This window comes from Gavia stellata, chromosome 15, assembly GCF_030936135.1.
Source record: "Gavia stellata isolate bGavSte3 chromosome 15, bGavSte3.hap2, whole genome shotgun sequence".
NCBI classification, from domain to species: domain Eukaryota; kingdom Metazoa; phylum Chordata; class Aves; order Gaviiformes; family Gaviidae; genus Gavia; species Gavia stellata.
The window spans coordinates 1,234,919-1,250,763 of record NC_082608.1 but is presented as its reverse complement, the minus strand read 5'-3'; the positions used below and the strand labels follow the sequence as shown (position 1 = coordinate 1,250,763).

At 59.7% G+C, this 15,845-nt stretch overlaps 1 protein-coding gene and 3 non-coding genes across 4 annotated transcripts; 3 read left to right on the top strand and 1 right to left on the bottom strand.

The window, feature by feature from the left end:
- Positions 1-2,391: 2,391 nt before the first annotated feature.
- Positions 2,392-2,463, top strand: TRNAH-GUG (transfer RNA histidin (anticodon GUG)). The gene has a single exon. It is a non-coding gene; the product is annotated as a tRNA-His (tRNA).
- A 2,317-nt stretch (positions 2,464-4,780) lies between these two features.
- Positions 4,781-4,853, bottom strand: TRNAK-UUU (transfer RNA lysine (anticodon UUU)). The gene has a single exon. It is a non-coding gene; the product is annotated as a tRNA-Lys (tRNA).
- Positions 4,854-5,390: 537 nt separating this feature from the next.
- Positions 5,391-5,462, top strand: TRNAH-GUG (transfer RNA histidin (anticodon GUG)). Its single transcript has one exon. It is a non-coding gene; the product is annotated as a tRNA-His (tRNA).
- Positions 5,463-8,102: 2,640 nt separating this feature from the next.
- LCAT (lecithin-cholesterol acyltransferase) lies at positions 8,103-15,303 on the top strand. The gene is made up of 6 exons (XM_059824926.1): positions 8,103-8,250; positions 11,207-11,363; positions 11,826-11,941; positions 12,278-12,373; positions 12,652-12,876; positions 14,285-15,303. Exons 1-6 carry the CDS (start codon positions 8,103-8,105, stop codon positions 14,905-14,907), a joined length of 1,365 nt encoding a protein of 454 aa, XP_059680909.1. The 3' UTR covers positions 14,908-15,303.
- Positions 15,304-15,845: the final 542 nt, after the last annotated feature.

The following is a 15,845-nucleotide window of genomic DNA, read 5'->3' as shown; positions in this document are numbered from 1 at the left end:
TCAGGCTCGGGATGAGACACCCTGCCATCCAAGCACCAGCTGTTGGACACTCCAGTAGGATTTCTAGGTGGGACCAGAAAGTTATGGGTGGCCAAAGAGAAAAGGATTCCTCCGGTGTTTTCTAACTAGACACCAATACACCTTGCCCTGTGGGTCAATGCCTGTTTGCTCCAAAGTCTCATCCATTGCCCGACCCGTCCTCAGGCTGACTGCCTGTACATGGGACCTTGTCGTTGCCTTAGATGCCAGGGTCTGTGTCCCATCATAGAAAGTATAGAAATGCCAGGAGAAGCAGATCCCATACTACCCAGCCTGAACGGAGCACATAACATTTCTGCACCCTCCTTCCTGCACAATAAAACCAAACTCTTCCTCCTTAATGACGCAGCATTGGGCAGCAGATGACTCTTCGGGATCCAAGGGAAAGGTATCTGGACTTCTGGCAGAACAGAAGACACGTGAATATGATGGGGAAGTCTGTAAACGTGGTCCCAAGCCCTCCCAGGGATGGGAAGACCCCTCATCTCTGTCTCTTCTATATTCCTATTAAATCCTGTCTCCACCTCTCTTCTGGGTGGCTGCATTCCCTCTTCCCAGCTGGTGTGTGGAGCCAGGATGGGCTCCCAGTGCCGTGTACATTTCCGTGGGGCACATGTGGCTCTGGGGCTCGAGGCTGAGCAGAGATGCCCACAGGGGCTCTGGGACTCAGGAAGGGGCTGATGGAGTGGGGTGAGGGACCCGATGGGCATATGGGGGCCCTGGCATCCATGCAGGGCTTGGGAGCACCAGAGCTCACCGACTGCATATCCTGTGGCCCATAGAGGGATGGGAGGAGGAAGGTGGTGGGATGGTACCCGGGGGGCTGCCGGCTGCCCGGGACGTGGAACAGGGAGCTGTCACCCCCACCGTGTCCTTCCCTCTCCACCAGCGCTGAGCCCAATCTGCGCCGGGGCTGGAAACAGCAAAAGCAACTCTGGAGTCACCAAAGAATCCTGTCGAAGGTGTAAGGTTGGGAGTAACATAACGGTATTTCTTTCATCAATAATTAATACAAAAGTTGTATTTTAACATAGAGATGAAGAACATGGGACTCTCAACCACCTCCCCCACCTTGGCAGAGTGGGATGTACACAGGGTGGTCCCAACACAGGGCACGTAGGACCATTTGGATGTCCCTGTTTGGGTCCCTGGGGTGTTTCGGGGGCCTGCAAGCATCAGTAGGGGAGAGAAAGGCAGGGGCAGGATGGCTCTGGGAGAACAAACTCCTGGCCCTCCCCATCCTCACCAGATGTGAGGCCGTTTTGGTGTGCCCAAGGGAGGAGAAAGCAAAGGAAAAGGGGATCAAACTGGCATTGGATACATCTCTCTTGACCAATTTCAACCCCGGACCACCTCATACCACCCGCTCACACCTCTGTGGTGCAGACCCAGTCATAAAGTGGCTGAAAGGACAGAAAATTCCCCAAATGAGATTTCCTCTCCAAACCAGGCAGGAGCAAAAAGCCTAGAGGAGAAAAGGGTGGGCAGCGCTGACCAACACACCCCATCAACCGGGCTACCAAGAGGCAAAAATGGGATGGGGGGAGGATTACAAGTGTCACAGAAGCAGTTGGAGCAGTTTTGGGAGAAAACCAAGGGCTGAAAGGCAGACCTCAGTGTCAACACAAACCCTGGAGACACGAGCGTGGAGGACAAGACTCCAAACCAAGGAGCTCCGCAAAGCTGAGCCCAGCCAAGAGGCTCAGCCCAACCCCACCGCCTGCCCTGGGCTCCCCCGTGCTGAGCGATGCTGCCAGGGAAGGATTTCTCTGCAGGGACCATGGCCTGGCGGGGAGGTGGCAGCGGGGCCCTGGGGATGTTGGATGTTAGATGAGGGGCCCCGGGGACATCCCGGGTTACCTGCACCTCCCTGCCCAAGGCCTTCCCACAGCATCACTCCATGGAAATCCTCGTGCCATTTGTTGTATTTTAAACTGAATTGCCACAACCCTGTTGTATCACGCACTGATGATGCTATAAAGTTACTTCATTATGCACATCTTGTACAACTTAGATGTAGCTGAAACTATTATAGCTCTGAATTTGCTGTATTATAGCATGATGCCCACGCTGCATGATGCCCCCATGGCACAATATCCCCTCGACAGCGCTGTCCTTTGCAGCCACCTCGGTCCCCAGCTGCCATCCCGGCATTGCCAGCGTTTTGCACAATTTAGGGCTCCGGTCCAGACTGCTGAGCCTCCGAGCAGCCGCACACAAGTCCATTTCTAGCTGCCTTAATAAAATAATGTGGTTTTGTTCGCCGGGCTGTGCAGGGTTCTCCGTGCCAGGGGAGGGGACGGTGCAGGCGCTCTCCTTGCCGTGGTCCCAGCGTGTGGCAGGACTTCTTCTGCTGTGATCGTATAGTGGTCAGTACTCTGCGTTGTGGCCGCAGCAACCTCGGTTCGAATCCGAGTCACAGCAATGGTTTTGCCAATCGCCTCGTGCACGAAAAGGCCACTTTGAAGATGCAAGGGAAGCATCTGCAAGGAGGTTGGTTTGCAAAGGTGCCATGCCCTAGGAGGGAGCCACAGCTCGGATGTGCTCTCTGCTCCGAGGAGTCACCGGACTCGCTCCTACAATTATTTCCCAACCTGTAGTCACTGCGCAGGGTCTTTCCGGTAGGACTGCAGTGACAGCTTCCCCATGCTCTGGGAAAGCCCTCCAGCTTCTCCATTTTCCAGGCAAAGCTTGAGAATTTAGAGGAAAGCACCCAGCTTTCCACCTTTCCCTCACCAGTTCTGCAAAAAGGGGACCAGAAGATGCTGTGGCCACCCCACAGAGCTGGAGAAGGTGGGAGGCAGCAGCTTTCTGCCCCAGGCTCAGCTCCGGAGAGCCAAGAGAGCTCCCTCCAGCCCTTCAGGGTAGGAAGGATCTGCCACAGCGACCACCTGAAGAAGACGGAAGATCAACCTGATGGAAGCCGCGGGATTTCGGCTGCAGCACCTCCAGGGATGCTCTCACGGAAGAGGCAAAACCCGTCCAGTGCTGAGGGACGACCCTGACACACTGTGGGTCTGGGAACCAGAGGTCTCATGGGCACCAAGAGGCAGGTGGAGATTTCTGGGGTGCACCAGGAGATGCTTCAGCTTGAGGAAGCGTTTTAAACTATTGCCTTTACTCTTCAGGAGCCTTCAGACCATGGAGACACCCTGTTTGCTTGGTCTTGGTGCCCTCTCCTGACAGCTGTGCAGAACTAACTCTGGACGGCGGTTTTCAAAAATGGAATTACAACTACCTGCATAAAGTATCGCACGGGTCACACTCGGGGCTCAGCTGGTGAAGAAGACACTACCCGAGCAGTGGGTCTCAATTTATTCACCGCCGCGGGGGTAAGTGAAAGTAGCAGAGGGCTGGCAGCGCCCAGGCAGATCGGCTCAGGTGTCTGCAGGGCTTGTGCCTGGGAAGGGGAAAGGGAAGCTTTTTTATTGCATAAAATAAATTATTTTTTCTTTCATACTTTATCCATAGCAAGAAATGGAGAGTTAATTCATGACGTGTTTACTTTTAGGAGTTGCAGTTTATAAGGCACTACTTGCACAACTTCACACTCCTCCGATCTTCCTTTACTCTTTTACTGAAAACACATATTTCTTTACTCAGAGAAAGCTCAAAATGCATTTTCCCTTCTAAAGATAATACAGAAGGAAGAGAAGACCAACATCTAGAGAAGTTGTCCTTTAGCAGCAGAAGTACCTGTCCCACTTTTACACAGCTGAGAAGCAGAAACACAAGGAAATACATAATTTCTCCATACCTCATTTTTTTTTTATCCCCCAGAAAGGCAGTTTGGGGCATAAGGCCACTAAGCTTACCTGAAGAATAATGTACTGTGCTTGAGTAACTGATGTACGTTCAGGTTGAAAAGTGTCAAAACTCCAAAGGGGATGTTTTTCATCCAAAATTATTCAATTTTCTGTTAAAAGAGTTTCTGTTTTACAAAAATAATCTAAAGTGTACATACATGTATACAGTGCAATTCAGGGCTTGGCTGAAGCAGTGTGGTGGCCCCACGGGTCACCGCAGCCTCTGCTCTCACATGAACCATCTTCCCTTAAAACGACGCAAGGGTTTGCTTTGGCTGGCGTGAGGTTGGGGTGACAGGCAGCAGAATCACAGACTGGCTGAGGTTGGAGGCACTTCAGGAGGTCATCTGGTCCAACCTCTTGCTCAAGCAGGGCCACCCAGAGCCGGTCGCCCAGGACCGTCTCCAGGCAACTTCTGGATACCTCCAAGGATGGAGGCTCCACAGCCTCCCCGGGCAAGCTGTGCCAGTGCTCGGTCACCCTCACGGTGAAAAAGTGTCTCCTGATGTTCAGGGGGAACCTCCTGTGTTCCAGTTTGTGCCCATTGCCTCTGGTCCTGGCGCTGGGCACCACTGAGAAGAGGTGGCTTCCCTCCTAGGAGAGATGCCCCGGTTCTTTCATCATCTTCGTGGACGTCATCACTCATCTTTGTGGAGTCATCACTCTTTGTGGAGTCATCACGGTTCCTTCATCATCTTCGTGGAGGTCATCACTCATCTTCGTGGAGTCATCACGCAGAAAAAGGAGGTGCCAGCTGGAACCCAACCTCTGAGGAAGCTGCTCGGTTTGGGCACCTGAACACCTTTCAGTGAGGAAGGGAGCAGGGGAGACAGTCCCCAGCTTCATTCATCCCCATCTCATCTGTCCCGTGAGGGACTTGTCCCAGCAGGAAGAGGTGCTGCTTCTGCCCATGAGCTCCTAAAGGATAAAGCCTTCGCCTGAACAGGGGCTTGAACCCTGGACCCTCAGATTAAAAGTCTGATGCTCTCCCAGCTGAGCTATCCAGGCTCGTGTTTGGGGGCTGGGGGGACGTTGGGGACAGGCAGCCAGGACCCCGCTTCACCGCGTCACCGGAGGGACGACACGGGGCCCTGCTCTGACCTCTTCCACACCGCCCCAACAAGGCCACCGCAGCCGAGGGCCTCTTCCCCGAGGAGGAGCAGCACCAGGACCCCTGCCCTGCCCCGGCAGGCACAAACGCCGGGTTTATCCTCCGGCGACAGCCAAAAGCCCGGGCGAGGAGGCAGAGGAGGAGGAGAGCCCGGCCGGGGCTGCGGGTGCCGGTCCCAGCAGCCCGGGAAAAAAGAACCCGGCAGCAGTGGGGTCGAACGTGCTGTTCCGGAGACCCGCGCCCAGCACCAGCTCCGACGTGGGGCCGCGGGCTGGGCCATCCTCCCGCCGGGGACCGACCCTGACACAGGGCTGTGCCCTGGGCGAGCGGGGTGCCGTAGGGGCGGCTGGAAGACCTCCGCTGTCCCCCCGGGGCTCCCCGAGGAGGACGAGGCCGGAGGAGAGGAGCGGCAGCGTGGGGCCCCCCGCTCGGCGGCTGTGATCGTATAGTGGTCAGTACTCTGCGTTGTGGCCGCAGCAACCTCGGTTCGAATCCGAGTCACAGCAATGGTTTTGCCACCAGCCCGGTGCTGGGGCAGGCCGGGCCGGAGGTGGGAGGGAGGCGGCCGCAGGAGGTGGGTTTGCAGAGCCGCCGTGGCCCCGACGGGCTCCTGAAGGTCACCCTTCCTTTTCCTTCGCCCTTCCTCCCCGTTCTGCGGGAAGGGGCCCCTCTGCTCCGCGGGGAGCCCACCCTGCCAGCCCGGCCCACCCACCAGTGCCCTCCAGCCCCACGCAGACCCGACCCACCTCGCTCTTCCCTGGGAGGAGGAAGACATCTTCCCCTTGGTAGTATGATTTTCCTGAACCAACCCACTCCACTGTGCCTCTTTATTCCCGTCCTGGCCAAGCTGGAAGGAAAACCCCCCTGGAAAAGCTGCGTGCCTTTCTCCCTCCCTCGCAGAGCTGGGAAGAGATGGGAGGCAGCAGCTTTCTGCCCCGGAGCTCAGCTCCAGAGAAGGTGCTGGGCAGGAAGGATTTGCACCCAGAGGAGCAGAAGGCCACGCTCCAGGTGAGCTTGAACTCCCCCCCACAGCATCCTCCGCTCAGCACTGCTGCGCACCGGCCCACGGCCCCACCGGAGCACACTGGGAAGGCTGGAGCACACTGGGAAGGCTGGAGCAAGCCCATGAGCCGTTGGGTCCTGCTCCACCACCACGGCTCAGCACCGTTCACCTCTCCTTCTCAAACGCTTTCCTCTGGCCTCCGCAACAAGGAGCAGCTCTTCACCCTGGCTGCAGCGTCGGGTCCGGGGAGGGGGGGAAGGTTTGGCTGGACACACGGCCACGCCGTCCTGCTGACTTTCTGCTAACACATTTCAAAAATAAATAAAAAAATTACTTGCCCCCATCCCGCAGCCCCTCCGTGGGCACACAGCCCTGCAAGCGCAGCCCTCAAGGCAGACCGGAGCAGGGAGAACATCTCTGCCCCCAGCCCAGACCCCGCGCAGGCAGCGCTCTCAGGCTGAAAGCCAAGACCAGCAATTTTAAAGAGAAAAGTTCAGTTATGCCATAATAAGCCCTGGGGTAAGTAGGTGCCCCCCCAGCGAGGGGCTGCAGGGCCGAGAGCCTGACAAAGGCAGAGGACGCAGCACGACTTGGGGCGAGCAGAGATTTCTTACCTCTGCTGTTCATGCTCCCGGGGTGTCCCTGGGTTTCTGTCCGCCGAGGAGAGCATGATGGAGATGCATCCCCAGATCCTTCTTCCCCGAGCCCCGCGTGCTCAGCTGATGCCACCGAGCTCAACCTAAGGGTGACGCTGGCTCCTGAGATGGGATGGGGAGCCCCTGCACCCTGGATCCGACCTCCTTGTCTCCACGGTCAGTTTGTTCAGCCCTCGCTTCCCGGGCTAGTAAGGCTTTCCTTGGGCAGAGCAAGGCTTGGGCGCAGTAGGAGACTGGCTGTGTCAGGGGGATGGAACCTCCCAAGGGAGTAGGTGAGGGTTGCGTGGGCACGTGGAGCCCATTTATACATCCTCGCATAGATTTGTAACCCCCTCCTTCCGAAACGCAGCACAGACACGCCTTCAGAGCAGGCACTGTGGCCGTGCATTGCAAAAACAACTGAAAAAGCCCACCTGAAGCTGAGATGTCACCCTCTTCTTCCTCCCCCTGGGGCTGGACGATGCCCCTGGGGACCTGCCAGCAGCTCCCTATTAGTGCCCCAGGGGGGCTGAGCACTGGGCGGGGGGCTGGATGGCTGGAGGGGGACCCGGGGAGGGGCCAGCTCCCCCCTCCTGGGGAAGGGGCACCTGGGATCACCCCCCTGCACCCTGGCCCCTTCTGCCCTGTGCCTGTCTGGGCGTTGCTGGCCTGGGTCATCCTGCCTTTCCCTGGGTGCCTCCTGGTCCCCGAGGGTCCCCGGTGCAGGCAGGGCCACCTAGAGCCCTGTCCATGCAGGGTGGGGGCTGCAGGGGCTTCCCCCAGCTAGGGCTGGCACCGAGGGGGCACCCACAGGGAGCCGGAGCCCACCGTGACCAGGAGCCGCAGGGTCATGGGCTGAGCGCCTGCCAGGGCGATGCTGCATGGGGCAGCCTGGGCAGGGGGGGCACGGGGCAGGGGCAGTGGCAGGGGGTGGCACTGGGGGACGTGCTGCTGCCATGTGGCCCAAGCAGCTGCCCAGATGTGTCCTCGCCCGTCCAAGTCCCGACGGCTTCTCCCAGAGGTTTGAGGTCCGCCTGGCCAAGTCGGCAGCACCAGCCACCCCCCGCCAAGGGCAGGAGGAGCGGAGAGGTTCTGTGTTCACCCAGGCAGGGAGCGGGCAGGGAGCGGGCAACCCTGGACAGCCCCGTGGGGTGACCCCGAGAGCACGGAGCAGTGGGAAGTGTGTGGCAGCCACAACCCCAGCACCCAGCGGAGGGATGCCGACGCACCGGCAAGCTGCTAAAATTACGTGTCCGCTCCCCTGGCACCCCCGAGCAGGGCTCTTGGGGTGCAAAGAGTCCCTGGGCACCGCTGGGCAGCCTTGGCAGGGCATGGCATGTCCGCAAGGCCAGTCCTTCGGCCCTCCCCGTCCCTCCTCCCCATCACGGCCAGCCCCTTGCAGCTCTCCCCTCCCCTGCAGCCCGGGTGCCTCTTGGCTGGACCTGCGTAAAAAAATATAAAAGGCTGTTTTGCTTGGAGACATCCGGAGGATCCCGGACGAGCTTGCCATGGGGAGCAGCGGTGCCGGGGTTGCGTTGCTGACGCTGTCGCTGCTCCTGCAGCCCACATCCCAGTTCTGGCTCTTCAACGTCCTCTTTCCACCCACCACCACCCCAGAAGCTCCCCCGACCAACAGCACGCCACCCGTGGTACTTGGTAAGGTCACGCCAGCGACGGGCACCAGGCGGGGTAAGGGTGGGCACCCCGGGTGCCGCAAAGCCCCCCGGACCTGGCAGTGAGGTTGGGGCGCTGCACTGCCGGCGGCTTGGTGGCTCTTGGCTGCGGTGGCCCTTTGCAATCTGGAGCTGGAGCCACCAAGGGGGGGTGACACATGGCTCCCAAGTCCCCTCCCATCCGCCGGGCTGGGGATGCAGGGCTGGCCATGCCCAGCTGCACCTGCCCAAAGCTGGGGGGGGGGGGGCAGGCTGGGCACCCCAGAAAGCAAACGGGGCTCCAAAATCTCACAACGAGCCCAGAGGGTGTTTTTAGGGCTTGCTCGGTTCGGTGGGGGCTCTGCTGGCAGAGGGATGGGGGCTGCGGCACGTCCTCGTCTGCTGCTTCCCACGGCTGCGGTGGGCCAGCACCCACCACCCCTCGCTCCCCCAAAGCCCACCCCGTCCCGTGTCTTCTGCCGCTCCCTGGCGATGGTTAAGTCATCCTCTGCGGCTGCGGAAGGGCATCCATCTGGCATCCCGCCCAATGTCCATCCTGCCTGGGGGATGGCGTGGAGGAGAGCGAGCCTGTGGCAGAGGTGCCCAGGGAGGTGAAAGGAGAGGCTGGGGCATCACCTTGGGGAGGTGGGAGCTGCAGCCACCAGCTTGTCCCTCCGTCCTGCCCAGCTCTGCCTCCCCTTGCCCCCGTGCCATCACTGGGGACTCGAGCTAGGGTTTTGCCGTGAAACCTCTGCTGAGCAGAATTGTGTTTTTTCCCCTTTTTCTTGAATCAAGCTGAGTTTCCGCTTTAAAAAGAGAAGAGAAAAAGCAGAACATCCCTGCTGCAATGCCCAGGGCTGACCCCGCAAACTCCCTTCCCAGAGGCATCAGAGAGGAGGGAACGGTGTCTGTACCCTCGGTGCCCTGGGCCAGCTTCTGCTTGGCCACGCTGGTGGCCAGGAGACCCGGGGTGGCCGTCACTGGGTGCCGCTTTCTCAGGATGGCTTATGATGGCCAGAGCATCTCCCCGTGCACCCGGTACCAGCCTCAGCCCCCGTCCCGCACCCAGCCGGGTCCGGCTGCCCCATGTGCCTCTCGGCATCCGTGCGTAGCCCATCCCCCTGGGCCGGGCGTCCCGGAAACCCCCAGTGCCCTTGGGACTGCCGATAACCCCTCTGCCCCCACAGGAACTCCCTTAATAATTACCTAATGTCCTCTGGAAGGGGAGGCAGAGCTCAGGGCTGCGTGCCGGGGGCAGGGGTGCTGGCTGTGCACCCGCGGGAGCCATCAGAGCAGCTCGTGGTCCTGTTTTTCTCACTGGCTGGGGAGGTCCTCTCTGCCCGCTCCCTGCCTGGGCTCTCCTACGCCAGGGTCCACCGACTGGCCTGATCCCCAACCAGGTGCTTTGAAGGCAGGATTAGACCCTCCCTGTATCCCTGAAGAGATGCCACAGAGGTGAAGGAGCTGTGAAGTAGGTTGAGGGAGGCAACCGCTACATCTCCTTCACCTCTCACACGGGACGAGGCTTTCGGAGGCTGCAGCCATGCCCCTGCCGTGCTGCAGGAGCTGGTGCTGCGATGGGTGGGATGGGGGTAGAGCATCTCCAGGCCATGCTCCCCTCACACCTTGGGACAGGGACAGTGCTGTGGCTCCCCCAAAAAGCTGCGCCCATGGATCCCAGGGTGCAGGGACACCTGAGGCTGGTGGGGACCAGGGAAAATGGGGGACACCCTTCTCAGGTCACAGATGCTCCTTGCCTGCATCCTTCAGCCCCCGCGCCAGGCAGCGTGGTTCCCACCCCGCCATGCTTGTGGGGTCCTGCACCCACAGCCCGGCTGCAGGTCCCAGGCCAGCGCAGGGCAGGCATCTATGGGGACTTCAGGCCACACAGCAGCTCATGGTGTCCTTGGGGGAAGCGCCTTACCTGGGACACGCAGCAGACAGTAGTGCCTGCAGTAGGATTGAAGGTCCACGCTCTCCCCAGCCGCGCATCGTGGGCCAGTCCAGGACCCACTGGGACAGTGGGATTCGTCACCCAGTGCTCCCATCCCACCAGGCTCACAGCCACCGTCCCCTGCAGACCCTTCACCTCTTGTCCGCGCCCTCAGGGTCAGCGCTGGCACCAGGAGCTGGCACTTGGCTCCTGCACACCAGCTGGGAATGCTCTCCAAGGCGTGTGCCCCCGGCACAGGCACAATCACCGGGGTGGCTCCGGGATGGGTGTCACATCCCTGCCAGGAATCCCAGAGGCAGACCAGGTGCCCCGGTGATGGTCACCCTCCATCGAGGGAGCCCAGGTCGCACATGTCAGACCGTGAACTTGCTTAAAACCATGCTGCGTTTACCCTACGCTCTATTTGCTGTTTCCTGCAGGGTATGGTTCTGCTCGGCACCGAACCATTTCAGAGACCTTGCTCAGCCTGTGCGGAGGGTTTAAAGTTCAGGAAAACAGTGCGTGGGCCTCGGGTGCCAGCACCGGGATGACTTTCACCTCCCTGGGGACTCTGTGCATTCCCGAGCTGCCAGGGGATGTGGTGGGCATGCAGTAGGGATGGGCAGCCCCAATTCCTTCCCCCAGGCTGCAGCAAGGAGAGGGGGATGGAAACGTAACCAGGCAGGGGGGGAATAATCCGGGATGCTTCGTCCTGGTGGGGTTTGGCAGGTTTGGGCCGAGGGTGGCAGTTCTGGGGGTCACCCTGTGGGAAAGGCAGCTCAGGGAGTCCCTGAGGATGCGTTTTTAGTGCCACTTCCATGCTCACCCCGCATCTCGTCTCCGAGCGCCCTTGCTCCTGCGCAGAGCAGGCTGTTCTCCAGGGATGCTGCTCCAGTGGGTCCCCAGCTGGGCAGCCCCAGGGGAGCCCTGCTTGGGGGGCCAGGGGAAGCGCCAGGCTGGGCAGCCCCACAGGGCCAGTGGGACGGGGTCTGTAGCTGGCTCTGCTCTCCCTCTGCCATGATCCCAGTGCCCGGGTGTCTCGGGAACCAGCTGGAAGCGAAGCTGGACAAGCCGGACGTGGTGAATTGGATGTGCTACCGCAAAACGGAGGACTATTTCACCATCTGGCTCAACCTCAACACCTTTCTGCCAGTGGGAGTTGACTGCTGGATCGATAACACCAGGTACCGCTGGCCCCCACCCTGGGAGCTCCCCGGGGAAATGACCTACCAGGGATCTCCCTCCCCTCTCCTCCCCCCCGGCCACGACCTAGCACACATGGAAAGCCACGGGAGCACCACGAGACTGTTTGGGAACACAGCTGGCTGGCTCCCGCTCCGAGCGCCCGTCCTGTTCCCATGTCCCTGCCACGTGCTCATGCCAGCCAGACTGTCTTCAGCACCCACTGGAGATGCTCCCACCCTGACTGGGGCGGCAGGGCGAGGGCGTTGCCGCAGCCTGCTCCATCAAAGCCTCCTGCCCCGAGATGCTGGGCGATGGGCATGGATGCTGGCTTGGCACCAGTCCACCTCCCCAGCTGCACAAGCCTTGGAAACAGCCTCCAAGGTCCAGGCTGCCACCCAGTGATGTCCACCCCATCCCCTGGGGACATGGCTCTTCTGCTACTTTCCATCCTGTCCCCACAGGGTGGTGTACAACCGAACCTCTCGGAAAATGTCCAATGCCCCGGGGGTGCACATCCGCGTGCCTGGCTTCGGCAAGACCTATTCCGTAGAATACCTGGATCAGAGCAAGCTGGCAGGTGAGATGAGTTGTGGGGTGTCCGGGGCTCCCACGTGCTCCCTGCAAGTGGAGAGGTGTCCCCATGTCTCCAGTGGGGAACGGTTCTGCAGAGAGCCCAGGTCACCTGGGAATGAGGGACGTTGGCCTCGGGGACACACTCCCTTTGAGTGCCGGCAGGGACCACCCCATCCCTGACCCCAATGCACATGGGATGCATGGAGTCACTACGTCCGGCTGAGCCACCAAGTTACAAGGCTTACCAGAGGACATCGTGGCCATGACCAGGACCAAGGTGGAAAAAGATTGACAGGAGAAGACCACAGACCTAATTCCCACCTTTTCTCTCTGCCCATAGGTTACCTGCACACCCTGGTGCAGAACCTGGTGAACAACGGCTACGTGAGGGACCAGACCGTTCGGGCAGCCCCCTATGACTGGAGGGTTGGGCCCCGTAAGTTTGGGGTTTGTGGCCAGGCCACCCATGGAGGGAGGGAAGCAGGATGGCTCTCACGGGTTGGGTAAGCCGGCTGGTGTGGAGGAACCCCTGGACAGGGACGGCTGCCCGTGGTGATGGGTGCTCGGGCGTTCACGGTGCTCTCCTGTGAATGCATGGTGGCACTTGTGGCCTCTGTGCCCACACCTCTCTCTGGTCGGGGCTCTTAGGGACAGCCCTGGAGCCCTGTGGCCATGAATGAGGTGGCCAAGAGCTGATGCACCTCTTGTCCGCAGAGGAGCAGCCCGAATATTTCCAGAACCTGAAGGCACTGATCGAGGAGATGCACGATGAGTACCAGCGACGCGTCTTCCTCATCGCACATAGCATGGGCAACCTGAACGTCCTCTACTTCTTGGTACAGCAGACGCAAGCCTGGAAAGATCAGTACATCGGGGGTTTCATCTCCCTGGGTGCCCCCTGGGGAGGGTCCGTCAAGCCGATGCGTGTCCTGGCATCCGGTGGGTGACTCCTTGTGTGCAGCCACCTCTTTGCTTTCTTTCCCTCCTGCAGAAATAGAAGGGTGGTGGTGGGCAGGGAAAGGACACGATGGTGGAAAAGGTGGGGGACAGTCAGCTGTGGGGTCTGTGGAGGCAGCACTCGTGCTTTGGTGCTGCTGCCGCTGCGTCCTGCGGTGCAGAAAGCACCACAGAGGTTCCTGCCACAGCCCCGGCAGCAGGAGAGTGGCCCAGGACATACCCTGGACCTTGCTCTGGTTTCCGTGATCGGGGTCGGTGGGTTTGTGTGTCCGGAAAACCGCTGTCAGAAGGGTCCCCCCGCAGCCTGGCCATCCCCCTTCCTCCACACCAGCTCTCACCAAACAGCCTGCAGCACACCCTGCACCATGCCCAGGGTTGACTCCTGGGCTAGGGGAGCTCCTTGAAAGCCGAAACACCCATCCTGGGCAAGAAAAGGGCTCAGTCAAAAATCTCGGAGCCAGGGAAGCAGTTTGGGGCATACTCACCCCCTCCCCAGACATCTGCACCACCTCCATCCGTGCAGGTTGCCGGACCTTCACTCCAGACCATACAGTCCTTCTGCCGCAGAGGACACGGAGGCCACCCAAGGGACACTCCCGCTCTCCCGCACCACTTGCTTGGATCTCCCCCCACCTCAGAGCCCATCCCCCATAAGCTTTGCTTTCTTCAGGGCTTTCATCTCCCTTCACCCAGTTCCTCTTTAGTCTCTTTGCGGCCCAGAAAGCCACAATCACTTGCCTAATGCTGACAGCCCAGAATATCTACAAGTCACAAGCTGAGCCTCCAAAAATGCATGGAATTAAAATCATGTGCTTGAAGATTTTAACATCTGGCCCCTTGCATCACCCTTAAGTCACGTCCTCATATTTTTCTCTGTTGCCACAAGGGACAGAAGCATTTTTTAAGGTAATCTGAGATCATTGCACGGTCTTAGGGCTCCAGACGCACCAAAAATGCCGAGGCTTGTGGGATGCACGCGGGTTGGCCACCCGTTATCAGCACTCTCATCGGGCTCAGCTCACTCCTGTCCCTGCAGACAGGCGTGGAGGTGCCGGGGTTGCAGGGAAAATCCAGGACTGGGTTGGTCAGGGCCATCACACCCCCAGGTTTGTCTACGCTCAGCCCCTTCTAGTAGCTAGAGACGTTATGCCGGAGAGAAGAGTTTGGCAGGTTGCTCTGGATTTCTGCAGCCAGAGGGGTGAGGAGAAGACGCATGGCCATGGGCAGGGCAGGGGTGAGCCGGGAAGATCTGAGGTGGAACCATACTCCAGCCAGGAGACAGCTGTGAGTCACTGCCGGATGGGCTGATCCCAGCAGAGCCGTCGAAGGGGCACCAGTTGCGAGGGTACGTTTCGGTGCTGTTTCTGATGAGCCCCTGTGTGTCCTGCAGGTGACAACCAGGGCATCCCGCTCATGTCCAACATCAAGCTGCGTGAAGAGCGGCGCATGACCACCACCAGCCCCTGGATGTTCCCAACGAGCCTGGCCTGGCCCGAGACCCACGTTTTTATCTCCACGCCCTCCTACAACTACACCTACCGGGACTACCAACGCTTCTTCACCGACGTCAACTTGGAGGATGGCTGGTACATGTGGGAGGACATGAAGGACTTGCTGAAGGACTTACCCCCTCCTGGGGTGGATATGTATTGCCTCTATGGCACAGGCCACCCAACTGCGGAGACTTACATATATGACGAGCGTTTCCCTTACGAGGACCCCGTGGACATGATTTATGGTGACGGGGACAACACCATCAACGCGCGCAGTTTGGAGTTGTGCAAGCGATGGCGCGACCAGCAAAAGCAGAAGGTGTACGTCCAGGAGCTGCCAGGCATTGACCACTTCAACATGGTCTTCAGCAACCTGACGCTCAGTTCCATCAACGAAATCTTGCTGGGGAGCCCCCAGGAGCAGGGGGAGCCGGGGCAGGTGAGATCCAGCCCAGAGGCAGGGAAGGGGCGGAAGATCCTACCAGGACGCAAGGGCCTTAAGGAGCCCAAAAAGAACTGAAAGGAATGAGGGCCAGCTTTCCTCCGTGCTGGTAGCCACCACAAGCTGCCACGCGGGACTTGGAGCTGAGTATGGAAAGAAAAGGAGCAAGACCAACAGCTCAGGTGGATGGGCCGGCACCCACTTCCACACTGATTGGTTTTTCTTTCGGGAACGGCGATTAATTATACTTCAGAGGCTTGTCACTTCCCACTAGCGGGTGGATAATTAACCACGCTGCCAGCTCATTAACATCACACTTGTGAATTACGGCATACGCGCAAGCCCTCGTCGCTAGCAAGCCACGTTTAGGACCGTAGAGGCTGTGGAGCCCGCGGTGCCGTAGCCTCTGCTCACTTGGGACAGAGCAACTCGCGTAACGAGCGCGGGCTCTGACTTACCGGGGTGGTCACAGGGGTGGCACGGGGGTGGGCACGGCAGGTATGGCTTGCAAGAGCACCTCTGCCAGCTGCCAGTGTGCAGGCAGCGAGCTAGGCTCCCCGGGCAAGACCGACTCGAAATCAGCAGATTTACAAAATAATAAACACACTTTGCTTCTGAGCGCTGGGCCAGCCTTGTCCTTGCACAGCGGGTTGGTAAAGTCAGCCGTAACCGAAAATGGAGGCGCTCACTGGTCCGCAGCACCCCAGGAGCTGGGGTTTGGGAAAAGCCATGTGCTTGGCGATGCAAGCAGGGTGGGCGACGCAGCTGGGCTTGGTGACATGACTGGGGCTGGCGATGCGACCGGGGTGACAACGCGACTGGGGCTGGCGACGTGAGCAGGGCTGGTGATGTGATCAGGGCTGGCGATGCAACCGGGGCTGGCAGCGTGACCGGGGCTGGTGACGCGACTGGGATGACAATGCAACAGGGGCTGGTGGCGCGACTGGGGCCGGTGACACAACCGGGGTTGGTAATGCAACCGGGGCCAGCAATGCAGCCGGCTTGGTGATGCCACC

Coding starts and splice junctions, on each gene's coding strand:
- LCAT (XM_059824926.1), top strand. CDS start 8,103: ATGGGGAGCAGCGGTGCCGGGGTTGCGTTGCTGACGCTGTCGCTGCTC. Junction 8,251..11,206: donor CACGCCACCCGTGGTACTTG/GTAAGGTCACGC, acceptor CCATGATCCCAG/TGCCCGGGTGTCTCGGGAAC. Junction 11,942..12,277: donor GGATCAGAGCAAGCTGGCAG/GTGAGATGAGTT, acceptor CTCTGCCCATAG/GTTACCTGCACACCCTGGTG.